This window comes from Euleptes europaea, chromosome 7 (assembly GCF_029931775.1).
Source record: "Euleptes europaea isolate rEulEur1 chromosome 7, rEulEur1.hap1, whole genome shotgun sequence".
In the NCBI taxonomy this organism is placed as follows: Eukaryota; Metazoa; Chordata; class Lepidosauria; order Squamata; family Sphaerodactylidae; genus Euleptes; species Euleptes europaea.
In genome coordinates, this window is record NC_079318.1 from 58,738,436 (window position 1) to 58,753,901 (window position 15,466).

Here is a 15,466-nt window from a genome sequence, read left to right on the forward strand (position 1 = left end):
CTAGGCAACAACAGCCCTGGCCCAGATGGCCTAGGCTAGTCCGATCTCATCAGATCTCAGAAGCTTAAGCAGGGCTGGCCCTAGTAAGTATTTGGATGGGAGACAGCCGAGGAATACCAGGGTCGCTATGCAGAGGAAGGCAATGACAAACCACCTCTGTACGTCTCTTGCCTTGAAAACCCTAGGGAGTTGCCATAAGGCAGCTGTGACTTGACGGCACTTTACATACACACAGTCAAGAACATTGAAACAGTGCCTAAATATGTACTAAGTCAAACAACATTACAGATTAATTTTAATGCATAATCTAGCCAAAATTAATCACCAACAAGTCCAACTTGTTTTAGAGAGAGTTAAGAATTTAAGGTGCAACTGCAAAGGGGAGAGGTAAGAGATATAAAATTTCTGGAAATTTTGAAGTCCCCCGCCCTCCAACGAGAAGAAAAAATGGGGGAAAATTAAAGCATATGCAATGGTTCCCTAACAAACCAAAACTTCTTTTACTGATTTAACAAGATTTTATTTGGCATTTAAAATTATACTATGAATGTCTTCTTTTTCTGTAAGAAAAATTGTAATATTTGAGAAGATATGTGCTCTATATTACCAAAGCACATACATCTTAACGTTTGCCATCTGAGAGAAAGGAAAAAATGTTGAAGGCACAAAACAAATTCTGAAGCAAACAAGAGGAAGTATACTTTTTTGATAGAAACTCTGACATACCACCACAATATGCAGGACTAACAGCCTATCTGGATATCAAGTTAAAGGTTATAAAATTGAAAACCCAGAATTCTTTAATAATGTATTATTATTAAATGCATGATTACAGCATATTAAATGCTGGCAAAATTATTTACAATTGAAAAACTTTAACACATTGTAGGTATCTCTGGTATACATGACAGCTTGACTGCTCAGTACTGCACAAATCCAACTTCTACTTAAAACCACTACACAACTCCCAAGTCTGGTGTGGGTAAAAAGATAGTATATGCAGCAGGAACTAATTGGAATCTCTTCCACAATGGGTTGGATGCAGAAATTATATTTTCCCTTCAAGAACACCTTAATTTGGGTTAGGCCACTTAATTTATGATGAAACAATTCATACATGCAAGATGAACAAGTATAACCTCTCTGCATTTCAAAACTTCTGACAGCTGAGGTAAACTTTTCCTGAGTTAAGACTGAAGGCATGTTTCACTTTTATAGCCAGAAAGGTTTCGAGTTAGTAAGAGGGAGAACAGACCCCCCCCGCCCCGCAGAAGAACCCATTATGCTTCTACAAAAATCGTTCTTCTGCAAGTTCCTCCGAGCGCGCATAATTCCACACACTAGTAACATCCAACTGAAAATTACTTGCCCCTGCAGAGGCTCATTAGACTGGCCAGAACCGTGAATCACACTGAGGCAGGGGCACTCTCCTCTGCAGGTAAGCACAGGGGAAAGCTCAGGGGAAACTTTATGCAATTAATGGTTTTCACAAGGCATTGCTGTTAGCTCCCTCATGGCAAGTTAGCGTGGCCCTCCACACATTCAGACCTGACTGTCTTGAACAAATACTTAGAGGTCCTTCCCAACAAAGTTTGTGATCTATTGCTTCTAATAATTTTGCCTCATCACCAAACTTTTAAATTAGCAGTTCTGAAACCTTGTCCTCTCAGTTATATTAATCAATCACTAGGCAACAACAGCCCTGGCCCAGATGGCCTAGGCTAGTCCGATCTCATCAGATCTCAGAAGCTAAGCAGGGTTGGCCCTAGTAAGTATTTGGATGGGAGACAGCCGAGGAATACCAGGGTCGCTATGCAGAGGAAGGCAATGACAAACCACCTCTGTTTCAAGTGCTCAGGGTTCCTGAAATCAGCTACAGGAGAGCAGACAGCCATCCCCTCCCAGCTTTGGCCTCAGCACAGCTGCCTCCAGGAAACTGTTCCAGGGAAAGGTCAAGGTATTCTCCGAGGTTTTTACCTTGGCTTTTATCTAGAGGTTAAATGCATCTCAATCTTTCTAAAGAAGCACTGTTCGGATAATAAATTAAAATGGAAAGCAGCAGCAGTAATCAAGCATCGCTAAATTGCACCTCGATCCAGGTGAGATTCGAGCCCTCCCTGTTACCAAACTTTGTCTAGTACATTTGCATCCTATCTTTCCTCTAAAGAGCTCAGAATGACATAAATGACAAGCCCTTTCTCCTAACCGTAACAACCACCCTATGATGCAGGTTAGGCTCAGAGGACTCAACTGGTCCAAGGTCATTCAGTGAGCTTCATAGCTGAGTCGGACACTGTAAGCATTGCATCACTCTGGCTTTCAACTCCCATTTTTGAGGCCAGAGGGAAGAAGAGTGTAAACGGCCAGGTACCTATTTCATTCGGTCAGGGTCTGGATCCCGCTGTGAGCCCTTAACCCCTACCAACCTTAATCAAATAGGTCATAAGAAACCTGTTCAGGAATCCCTCTGTCATGCCTGGACTGAGACCTTGAGAAACCCTTCCCTGAACACCTACTTAGTGATATTTCAATCAATCTGTATTACTTTGTATTTATTTTTCTAACTATATATTTGCATCACTGTATGCTATCCTGGAAGACTTTTTTAAACACTAAAAAAGCAGGGTAAAAATACAACAAAACAACATCAGATATACGGTCCACAGTACCTGTACAAGTTTTTAGAATCAGCAATACATCAAAAGCATAAGTCTTAACATCTCAAACAAGAATTCACCATAGTCACACATAATAACCTCATGCTTTGAACCAAAATCAACCATAAATGTTTACTGCCTTCTGCAACGAAGGCTGATCTGTAATCAAAAGACTTGCTGACCAACCCTGGAATCAGACCCAGTTATAATCTAATCTAAAAAAATCCTCAGTGCAAAACTACCATTTTTCTCATCCACTGAAAACAGCTATGAAAAATAGCTTCACATTCATCATCTCAGTAATCTTCTAACAACCCCTGTAACACATTCCAGCATTATTCAGATATTCCAGATGTCAGGCTGAGGGTGAGAACCTGAGGGTACCTAGGCCAGATCTGCCCTGGGGAAAATTTTTGCCTCTCAGGTCACATCCTTAGCTCACTACACTCCCTGTCTAGTGCTTAGCACTAAACCTTAGTACAGCACAAAACTTATACTAGCAGTATAGAAATAACAAACAACAATAAAGAGTCCAACTCAATCTCTTCTTTGTACAATAGCATTTATAGAGCTCTTTGAGTCCAAGCATTTGACATACATTATCTCATGTAAAGCTAACAACAGCCCTGTAGGTTAGGCCAATATTATCATCTCCCACATGGCAGGTTTTGGGGGAGGGTGTTGAGGTTCAGGAAGAATAGCTTGTCTATAGCTAATTAGTTAGTTAGATGAGATTCGGCTAGCCTGGATCATCCAGGTTAAGGCCTCATAGATCATTTATTTAGCCACTACACCTCCTCAGAATCATATATCATTACCGTATTTACTTAAAAGGAAGATATATATATTTTTTACCCTTTTAGGCTTTGCAAAAAAAAGGGGTGTTGTCTTCCATTTGAGAATATATATGGGACAGACATTCTTCACTCTGACCGTGGCACCTTCTCACACCAGCCAGGAGGTGCTAGGGCAGAGAGAGGAGCACATCCTGCTTCTACCGACTGGCTGGTGAGACCATGAGCAATGCCTAGAAGGCAGAGGGTGGCAACCCCCCCCCCACTTTGCCGGGCTGCTTGCAGTTAGTTGAGTCAGCTAGTGGTCACTGCCCTCAACCACCATGCCGTCTGGCTTTTTGCAGAATCACAGAGACAAAGAGAAGAGTGCCCGCCCCATTCTGGCTTCCCAGCTGCTTACAGTCCAGCAAGCCAACTGGAGTGGGCAAGCTTCTCTCTCTGCTCCTGTGCCTCATGGCTCACGCCAGAAGTAGGTGGAGACAGGAGTCATCTTAAATTCAGGGTTAGTCTTTTATCCCCTTTATCTTTCTTGGTTTTTTTCCTGGGCAGGTGTCCTCCTTTCAGGTAAATACAGTACATCCCAAAGGGTACCAATTTCTGTTCTCACAGAAGTGAAAATTCTCTGACAGAATAGAAGAAGATACAATAGGGAATTTAGCGTCTCATAACAAATCCTCATGGTGGTAAACTCCCATGAAAGCAATAAACATAGACATGTTTTGTTTGTTTTCTTACCAGTAAGTGACATCTAAAGGGGCAAAGAATTTCTTCATAATTAAGTCAGCAAAGTAAGCTTCCGTCTCCCTGCACGCTGTTCCGTTGCCAATCACAACAGTGTCACAGCTTTGAATGGAAGGGGGGAAAAGTACAAGTAAGACTGTATAAAGTTTCCACACTATCTTCCCCAGCAGTGGTCACTGTTGCTTCCCTACCCATCATGGGGTCAGAGAAAAGAAGATGCACCCTGCTTTGCAGTCTGGACCTAAATACATAATACCATCCACTCTGAGCCAATATGACTTTTCAAATAATTAAACCACAGACAGGTAGCAGAGAAAGCGTGAGTTGTTTCACCCCTCATACCTCTCTACTGGATCAGAACAAGAACATTAGGAGCAGCCATGCTGCATCAGACCAAAGGTCCATTTAGTCTGGCACCGTTTCACACAGTGGCCAGGGGGGTGCCCCTGTGAAGACTGCAAGGAGCACACAGAGGCCAAAGCCTCCCTCTGCTGTTGCCTTCGGCACCAGTATTCCAAGGGTGACTGCCTTTGAACAGAAAAGTTCCACTTAGTCATCACAACCAAGAGCCATTGTGGAAACAGCTGGGAGCATGAGACCCCAATACTGCAGCAATTACACTGGCTACTATCTACTCCCAAGCCCAGTTCAAGCTGTTGGTTTTGTTATGTCCTGGGACCAGGGTATCTGAAGGACCATCTTCTCCCATATGTTCCTGCCTGGGAATTAAGATCATAGGGACAGGCCCTGCTGACCGTCCCACCAATCAAAGAAGCATGGCTGGTGGGCACACAAGAGAAAGCTTTATCAGAGGCAGTACTACCATTACAGAACCTCCCCAGGGATGTGTGCCTGGCCTCCTCACTTTCCATCTTTAGGAGGCAGTTGAGAACAGTTTTATTTAGGACTCCATTTGACTAATTTAGTTTTTTATTTACTGGCAGTCCTAACTGAGATTCTAAATTATGGTCTTCTATGCATGTTTATTGTTTGCATGTTTGTTGTTTCAGTTATATTGTAAGCTGCCTCGGGCTTCGCAAAGTAGAAAAGTGGCTAATAATTTTTTTTAAATAAGGCTGAGGAGGATTGACGGTTCAAGTCATCCAGTGAACTTGAAGATTGATTAGAAATTTGGACCAGAGTCAGACGCTTTAAGCACAACACCACAATAACAGGTTGATAGCAAAAATAGGGAAGTGTTCTTCAACATACTTGTATTGCAAGAGAAGTCTCCTTATCTTCTCGGCTTCATGGAATCCTTTACCAGAATGTAAATAAACAACATCTGTATGGAGTATGTGACCTACGACAACAGAAAGGAAACAGACAGACAGGAAGAATAAACTCAGTGGAACGCAGTAACACTTTTAAGATTGTGTTCCAGTTGATTTAATTCATCTTAAAAACATAAGGACTACATTACCCAATTTAAAAAAAACCCTTCCATTGAAACCTGAATCTCATCAACTATCTAATAGCAATGAGTGGACGCAATGTATGGATCAAAAAATCCATACAAGTCAGACACTGCAAGGCTGTGTTATTTCCTTCTGCAGATTTGGGGAAATGCCCCACGTTTGCACAAAACCAGGAAATATTGAACAAATAAACAATTCAGAGATAAAAACATACCTGCAATTAAAAACCTGCAAAATCTACACAGGCACCATAAAAACTAAAATCCAACCTGGCCAACAGCTTGGGTTGTCCTAGCAGTCCCAGATGCTGTGCAAAGAGGGTTTTTTTTTTAAATAGCAAGGTTTAGCCAATGAGAAGAAACCATAGGAACAAAGTAGGAAACTGATCAACTGGGCAGCTGGGGGAGGGCTGCTTTTGGGAAGGAGGGAAAGAAACAATGGGGGGGATGGGCAAGGATGAGGAGAACAGAACCTGAACAAGAAAGGAGGAAGCAGGGCCTGGTGTTTCAAAGGGGTTTCTCATCCCCAATGATCCTCATGGGTTCCCCCACACACGCACACACGCACTGCTTTATTCTAACAGAAATCACTTATATGGAGAGCAAACATTTGTCAGAAAAGATCCATGCTCTAAACAAGTAACACAGTTGGCACTTCTCCCAGTTGCAATCCAGAACTTACTCAGGGGTGAAATTATTGCCAATTTGCAACCATGTGAATAGCCAGGATCAACTCCCATCAAGGTTCGCCCTCTCACAGGACTCATGAGAAGCAGTTGGCGAAGGTTCCTTCCAAACATCATTACAGATTCCTTCTCTGCCTCTGAAGTTAATTTTGATCTAAGAAAGATGCAAAAAAATTTCAGGTACACAGCCATACCCAATTGGTTTCCCCCCCTTCCCATTAATCCCCCCAAGCTGTTATTCCACTCATAAGAAGGCACATTATACCTATAGAAAAGCTGATGCTACTTTTAAAAATTGGTGCTGCTACTGGGCCAATTCTTTCATTACCTAAGTGGTGTGATGCTCTCAAGGCAACTTTACTCATGGTTCAAAAGAAGCTTCTGCCTCCTCCTTTTATTTGCAGTTACAATGGGTTCCCCCCCTTCTCTAGCAGTCCTGTCCGACCTAGGGAGAGTTAATTCCTGGGGTTGAGGGGGCTGCAAGTGAGGAGCGAGAAGGGCGCAAAATTGCCCCCTCTTCCATCAGTGCTGCTCTGGTGGCAAAAGAGGTAGGATGGGCAATTCAACTTCCTTTCCCCTATTGGCTAACAACAAATAAAGAACTGAGACTGCTCAGCCTGCACCCTACTAAAAAGAGCAGGACTGCAACTTGTGGTATCATGAGGTCATTTCTGCAGATCAATGTTCAAGCTATATCCAAGGCTCATAGGTCCTTTAACCAACTTCTGATTGTTTGTCAGAAGCACCCCTTCATGGAAAAGTGAGATCTGGCCACAGTCATGCTCTGCTGTTCGCCTCCAGATTTAGATGACTGCAACGTGCTCTACACAAACCTGCCTCTGAAGATTGTCCGGAAACTTCAACTGAAAAAAAAACATCCTCTGACAATTCTTTTTGAGACAAAATTCAAAGTGCTGGGCCCCACTTTTAAAGGCCTGCGTGCTCTGGGAACGGGTTTCTTAAATCCTTCCTTCTCCCATACAAACCTGTCAAATTACTGAGATAATCTTCAGAGGCCCAGCTCTGTGGACTCTTGCCTTCAGGTGGGCGGCTACCAGAAACAGGGCTTTATGAATAGCTGCAGCTTGCCTATGGCCATTCCCTCCCCTGCACACATTCACCTGATAGCTACTCTTTAAATTTTAGATGCCAGGAGAAGACTTTATTTTTCCAGGCTTTTGGTGATGTTTTAATTGGGGGAGGGGTTGGGACCCTGGATTCCTTTCGTTGCTGTTCTTCTCTTTAAATGCACACATTCATATATACATAATAAACACGGAAAAGGGAAGGTGGGAGTGTATGCTAGGTTGTTATTTTTGTCATCAAGTACACTCAAGTCACTGCTGATTGACTCTCGATATCTATTTCAGCATCTTTGTAATGGGAAGTTCCACAGGTTTGATGAAAGTGTAAAGATTGTAAGACTGAAGTAATAAAACTGATACAGTAATTCATTTGAGCTGAGTCTGTCTGAATTCCAGTCACAGTCCAGTTTGGCCAGTTAATTCAGAATTCCCCAAGATAAACGGATTTCCTTCCAAAGCAAGGGTACACAGACCGGAAGCCTAATTTGGTTAAATCCAACTATTTCAGCTTCACTGGGCACCGGGCAGTCAGTAATTTTGAAAACTCATTTAATGACATATGACTATTTAACTTCCTCCCACACAGGAAAAAAAATCTGACCTCAAAAGTATTTTTGAACTACACTGTTAAGCTGACATTTACAATTTTATCTCAATGCGTCAATATGGCACTTCAGCTGATAGCAGAAGCCATTATATTGTCAGTGGCAAAACAGATTGTTCCATACTCTATAGTCATTACAGTACCCACAGCAGAGCTGAGCCCAATATTATGACTATTAGATTGTTAATTTAGGAGCAAAAAATGACAGGTACATGGGACATTTAGAGCTAGAGCAATTAGCCTCCCAGATTCTCTCAGAGGTATGAGAGATGTTAGTAGAACAGCACGATGGAGTGCATTACTCAAACCATGATTGTGAAATGGATACAATAAAACAATTTTAGCAGCCTAACAGTTTGCATCAAGACCATTATAACAATCTGATGTATTCAATATGAAACACACGTGGTACTGTCATTAAAAATGTTGAGCAAATTGCAGCTTGCGTATACAAACTGTCAACTTTCCCCTCCATTTAAAATGCATTCTGATCATTAAATTGTTTCCCACCAGTCTAACTGCCACGGAAAAAATGACTTTAATGTCCTAAATTTTGCATATCCTTAAGATGCAAATAGCAAGTTATGAAACTTGTCAGTGCTGACAGAGCATACATAAAAACATGTCTATTAAGTCCAATTCTAAATTAATCTACTTGGAAGTAAATGCAACTATTTCCATAGAGCTTACTTCTAAGTGTTCTAAATGTGCTGTTTTTCTTTTTCGTGCCCTAGAATTTCCTCTTTTACATAAAAAGAATTGCTGCATTTTGGGGGGAAATCTCTAGTGCCTTTATGTGATTAATTGACTAGTAACAATTATATCAGCACATTAAGGTAAAATATATTATCTCAACAAAAATGGAATGCTTATTAAATAAAGATGATAAGTTTAAGACATTATTTAGTTGCCTGAATTAAGAAAGGATACTTGAGAGCAATAATGCCTAAATTAGCTGAACATAAGACCAGTAGTCCATCTAGTCCAACATCCTGTTTCACACAATGGCCAACCCTAGTGGGCCAACAAATCAAACATAGAGACCACAGACAGATGTTGCCCCCTAGTCATGAGGGGGACTAATGTAAGTCTTAAAAAAATTAAGTGTCCACCCTGTTGGATGCATCTACCTCTCTAAGTCTGCTGAAGTGAGGAGGACCTCACAGAACTGAACTGTCTTATCACTGGGGTTTTCTGATGCATCATATAGCTAACAGAAGCTGTAGAATCCCAAAAGCATCTTCAGTATCTAGAAAGAATGGTACCATCCCTGAACTATCAATGAGTTGGAAAAGGACATCAGTTGGAAAACAGAGGACATTCGTGGCCAATATTTGGACTAGCACATGGTTTTAAGGAAGTTGCCTGGTCATTTCACCAAGAATTCATCAACGATGGGCAATTTCCAACAGATACTCACACATTCCCATTCCCACATGAGGAGGGCAAAATGTCCTCCCTAAGGTAGCCTCTTGAGCCTTGAGGTGCACTGCTCTGAAGGTCCCTCCAATTTAGAGGAGGACTTTTTTGGGATTGCAGAAAGGTGTGACTTTAAAGCACCCATGCCCAAGAAGACCAGGCTCACTCTGCCAACAAGGCCAGATGACTGTGCTGTGGCCTGTGGGACCAACATGTGTATCACTGATAGACTGAATGTGTTAACTGATTACCTGAACTCTCTACAAAGCAGAGGATAAATAAGGCGTTTGTATGAGTCTTCTACTGAGTAGCGCAGCAACTCCATTAATTCCGGGTTTGCATAGGCCTTTGGTCTCCATCTGTGTATCAAAATGTTTTAAAGTCACATCATTTGGCAACATCATAAATCACAATCTTCCAAGAACCTGCCACTTTATAAAAAAGGAACGATTCATTTAGAATGTCTATTGTGAATACCTTCTTTACTAGGACCTTTAATGATTTGTAGACTGTGAATCATCTTCTGGTCAGAACATACCAAATAGTTAATAAAGTCAAGTAACACAGACAAACAGAGGATAAAGTCCTGAAATACCAGTAGTCAAATTTTATCTAACGCATCTCAATCTACAACAGTCATGAACCTACTTAGTCCCTGGAAACAATTATGACTGTACAGAAATAACTTGCTTGCAAAAGCTAGTGCATGGAAGAGCTGGGGTAGAATTTGAAACAGTTCAAACACCTGATAAAATGCTGGAGATGCTTGTCGGAGCTGGTAGTCTTAGGTCCCCCCCAGTACTGAAGCTTGCTGCTCCCAAGATCCCCAGGAAGTCAGGCAGATAGGTGGGTACTGGAACCAAGGTGCCTGTGAGGTGCCCCATGACTTCGGTGGAACCGATGATGGATCTGATGGTGGAATCAAGGGTGGTTTCTACAGGCCTGGAGTGCAGCATCGCAGCCACCCGAGGCTGCAACTCAACGACTTCATACTCAGATGAGGCATCAAGGTGCATCTGGATAGTGGGCAACAGAGTCCTTGGAGGGGGTCTGATGTCAAGGCTTGGGGTCCGAGGTCAGATCCGAGCAAGAGGGAGGAGTGGCTGCAAGGTGAAGGTGACCTTCGGTGCCAAGGTGACAAATGTTTGGTCTTTTTCTTAGCCCTTTTTGCTGGAAGCTCTGAGGCGGCCCGTGTTGGCAATGAGGCTTGTGACCTGTTCTTTTTAGCGATGGGATCCGACGTAGCTGCCAAGGGAGCGGACACTGTAGATGGTGTTCTGGCCCTTTTCTCAGGCTGAGGCAGGATTTTTTTCGGGGGGGGGGGGGGAGATCAACCGGAGCCCTCAAAGCCTTCTCATAGAGCACTGTTTTTAGATGGGAAGCCCTTTCATGCCTCACCTTAGGGTAAATTGCCAGCAAATGTCACAAGCAGAAGTGATGTGACCTTCTCCAAGACAGAGGAGACACTTGGAGTGGTCGTCAGAGCCGCAGTTTGAGCATTTCTTAAAGATGGCCATCTTACTCTTGGCCGAGGAGAAGAATGCCCAAAGAGATCGAAGAAAAACACAATGAGTGAACATTTGAAAAAGAAAGCTCTCTGAGTGGCAGCAAAGAGCAGACGGAGGGAGGAGCATCCCCGCCTCTTCCATCATGTGTTGGTTTGGGCAGGAAACTCTGAATCCGAACAGTACGGGTGGGAGCGTGCCAAGAAGCCTAAGACGAATCTAGAAAGCTTGAAATCCCTCAGTGGCTGGCCTGAGCAGTCCCCATGTTGGACTGCACAGAAGTCTCAAAGATAAATAGGAGCTACATTTCAGTGAATAATGCTGATTTAAAAAGCTATTTATTTAAAATACCTACATGCATGCCTTTATGTCCCCTATACTGACCTTTCATTTACACACCACCTACAGAATTCATTCTTCACCCCGTCAGGGATGTTGATCTTCATTGTCAGGATTTTCAGATTCTCCCCTCTGTTAATGGCTAGAACCTGAAAGCAAATATCAAAGGACACACATATGACACACAATGTACCCGGAAAACCGAAACTTTAAGCCAGTCAACATTGTCAAAGTCATACCAGTTCTACTGCTAATTGGTTGGAAAAGCACATATTTGTACATATTATAATTTGATAGGAGCACAGAAAATAATGCCAGTACCGGTAACTGGCACAGAGCTCAGCTTCTTGAGAACCTGCCTAAAAGTGGCATGCCAGATGGTTTCGGTCAGCACGCAAGGTCAGTTTTCTGTTCAAGCAACTGAGGCTAGCAGCACCACACTGTCTGGCAGCACAGGAGAAGATGACACATATGATTTATGATTTATGAAAAAAAAGTTAAAAATCAATGAAAGTTTCCCAATAATGCCTCTCCCCCTGCCATATAATTTCTGACTGATCTAACTCAAAAGATTTCCAGAAAAAGCAGACTTTAAACCCATCCAGAATGCCTTCACAGAAGCAGCCGTTCAGAACTCCTGAGGGGGAGGGAGTTCCAAAATTGAGGGGGGGGGGACACCACTACATCTGAACGTGGCTTAACTACACAGTCTCCTTTTCAAACAGTTGATGGATAATTGAAATTTCAATTACCATAAGTACAAAATACAAATTCTGCATTTTAACTGCCAGAACAGAGACAGCAGACAATTATTACGTATGATGCTACCCACATGTTCCTGAAACATCACAAAGCCACGTATTTCTCGAACATTAGACATGCAGAAACCATTAAAAAGCTGTTAAATGTTGACATTCTAGTGCAGCGGCACATGTTGATGTATGCTATAGGGCCCTCAGCACTGTCACAAGCAAGCTTTCCACGTCAATCATGAACGTTAATTCAATCACTGGCTAACTCAGACATGTCACATATGTTAAACACAATGGTCTAAAAACGACCCGAGGACATTGCACCAATTTATATTCCTCAGCTTTCCTGTGTCTCTTGACATACCAGGCCTGACATATCATTGAACAACAAAGAGAATAATAAAAATTGCAAGTGAAATATTATAGCGTCGGGTACCTGGAACGCCCAAGCAAATGTTTTCATGCAGGAATTAAAGAGGACATACGTTTATTAATAAAGCCAATGCTTTCATGTTTCTTTCATTTTGACAGGACAGGCAAAAGCGAAACATCAATCTGGAGGGAGAGCCAGAATCACATTGCAAGCTTCATCAGATATAGCCTCCTACTGCAAAGTCCCTAGCTTTTTGAAGAATTACTCAATTAATATAGGAGTATATTTCTAATATAAATTGTGATAAGCATAATCCAGATTTAGCTTGGCAGACATTTAGAACTCTTTATAAATGTGAGGATGAGAAAGACACCATCCCATTAAATCAAAAGAGGACCGGTTGACCCCACATGATTTCGTCCCCCAGGCAAGATGATGGTGTCCCATGCAAGTCCATACAGGACTTCCTTCTTAGTCAAAATGTCTTCCTTCTCTGCCAATTGCTCCCACAAACAGCTGGTCTTTACTATTTTTATTTATATACTTGTAAGGTGACAATAACATATGCGCCTCTGTGCAGCACGGCACATTTGCAAAGAAGAAGAAGTAGTGTTGGTTTTTATATGCCAAGTTTCTCTACTACTTAAGGGAGAATCAAACCGGCTTACAATCACCTTCCCTTCCCCTCCCCACAACAGACACCTTGTGAGGTAGTTGGGGCTGAGGGAATACGGAGAGAACTGTGACTAGCCCAAGGTCACCCAGCTGGCTTCATGTGTAGGAGTGGGGAAACCAACCCAGTTCACCAGATTAGCCTCCGCCGCTCAGGTGGAAGAGTGGGGAATCAAACCCGTTCTCCAGATTAGAGTCCACCGCTCCAAACCACTGCTCTTAACCACTGCACCGCGCTTCCTTAGTGCCTAATTAAGCAGCAGAAAGCACATGTTAAAAAGCAAAAGAGAGAAATGTGTGGATGAGAGCTGAACCTCACTCTCTGCCAATCTGTAACAGTGCTGGGATCTGACGAAGGGACCTTTGACTCTCGAAAGTTTATTCCCCGAAAACCTTGTGGGTCTCCAAGGTGCAACCGGACTCGAATCTAGCCATTCTACTACAGACCGACACAGCTACCCTCTGAACCTCTATACCCATGACTCACTTGCAGGCAGAAAATGACCCCTATTGAGAGAAAAATCCTTGGGCAGAAGGCTGGGGGTCATTTATAGTAATAAATTCCTAGTTGAAGAAAAGAGCTGGAGGGGGGCGGAGACTGGAAAGAGAGAGATGCCAATGGCAGTGGACAAAAGTCCACGCCCTTCATTCCAAGTTTCCCCCCTTTCGTATATAAATTCCAAATTCTCCCTCCCTGCCCATACATGATAGCAACATATCTGGGTTCAAACCTAGGGACTTGACCATTCAAGAAAGGGGGGGGGCTTCTAGCAAGCTGCCTTCTAGCAAGTCACACTAAGTTCACTTAGCCCACTATCCTCTATGCTAGCTTGCAGCAGCTCCTGAGAGATCACAGGCATGAGCCTTCCTGAAGATGCTAAAGGCTGAGCTGCATGTTTTCCGCCCAAAGGAAGTGCTCCAGCACAATGCTCAGTGCACTCTACAAAGCATTAAAAAATTTTTAGAGGCAGCCGTGGATAGAGCAGGTCTCGCTTAATGTCCCTTTTGCCTTAACAGAAGTACAGCTGCTACCACGTCTCTGGTTGCCAACTGTCTCACTGGTCCCGCTCCTCTGCCTTTACAAGGAGCATGAGATGCAGAAACACTGCTGCTGAAATGAAATGTCATCTCAGCACTTTTCTGATACAGAGATAAAATGACAACAAATGAAACTTTGGTACATTTCTGGGTCCCTGCCGCTGTTAAAGACTGAGAAGCAGCCTTCTCTCCAAAAGGCAAACTTAAGCGCTACGGAAGTGGGATGCGATAAAAAAAGGAGCCAAGTTCTTCTCCCCTTCCTTCAAAGCTACAGGCAGTATTACATAGTGGTCAGAGGAACAATACACCTGTGTTCAAATCCCCACTAAGTCAATCCCTCTCATGCTAACCTACCCCATAGGGTTATTCCAACAATAAAATGGGAAGTGGAGAATACAAATGCTGTCTTGATCTCCAAGGAAGAAGGGTGAGGGTAAAAATATAGCAGGCCACAGAAGGATGACATTAGCTGCCTAGTATGTACTCTAATGTGTTAAATAGTTTGTAGCAGCTGTGAAAGTGACAAAACCTCCACAGTTGGCTGAGCTGTCTTGGTTTCAGAGCAGGGCTCTCATTGGGTTTGCTGCTCTGACCTCAATTGACAAATATTAAGCACCATTGGCTGAATTGCTTTGATCCCACAAGGGCAGCTGAGCAAACAGAAGGGCCGAGGGAAGGGGAAACAGTGGTTAAGCAAATGGGAATTAAGAATACCCCCGATTATCAGATAATCTTCTGTGGTTTGTGCCATCCTGTTTATTGAAGCCAGAGGCCCTAATCTGGGTGCCCCCACCTTTGAAAGTCATGTAGCCACCTACCAGAGGCGAGGCTTTTTCAGTGTTGGCTCCCAGGCTACAAAACACAGGCTATGCATTCATAGACATTCATTTGGCACCTATGCTTTCTTCAAGCAGAAACTTGTCTGTGAAGGTGTTCTTAAATGAAACTCTCTCACCATAAGTTGTTCTGGTACAGTTAAATTTAGTATTTACTTATTTTAATGAGGTTTTCTTTTAAATCTTGAAGTGTATTTAATTTTTTCCCCAGTCACTTTTCTGGACTGCAGTGCAGAAAGGAAGGATAAAAATATGGTACATAAATAAGGCAAGGAAGGACAGAAGAGTTAGAAGAGGAAACAGGGCCAGAGAAATTAAAGGTAGGAGTGGGTGTCAGATGAAGGGGATGAAAAATATGGACAGAATGGACTGAGAGCAGTGTGTGTGAGACAGTGTGTGAGTGTGTGTGTGTGTGTGTGTGTGTGTGTGTGTGTGTGTGAGAGAGAGAGAGAGAGAGAGAGATCAGGAGATGCAGAAGAAATGAATGCTGAATTACATATATTGATGTCAAATAACAAGACCAACTGCCTCACTGCTGGCCAACAGTT

General features: G+C 42.9%; 1 protein-coding gene across 1 annotated transcript in view; it reads right to left on the reverse strand.

Annotated features, from left to right (window-relative positions):
• The window catches only part of SRBD1 (S1 RNA binding domain 1), a 158,515-nt gene that overhangs the window by 123,534 nt on the left and 19,515 nt on the right, over positions 1-15,466 (reverse strand). The window contains exons 9-13 of the mRNA XM_056853383.1: positions 11,293-11,396; positions 9,655-9,762; positions 6,292-6,449; positions 5,405-5,495; positions 4,187-4,294 (exon numbers count right to left, since the gene is read on the reverse strand). Of these exons, the coding sequence (XP_056709361.1) occupies positions 4,187-4,294; positions 5,405-5,495; positions 6,292-6,449; positions 9,655-9,762; positions 11,293-11,396 (569 nt within the window). The remainder of the gene's footprint in view (positions 1-4,186; positions 4,295-5,404; positions 5,496-6,291; positions 6,450-9,654; positions 9,763-11,292; positions 11,397-15,466) is intronic.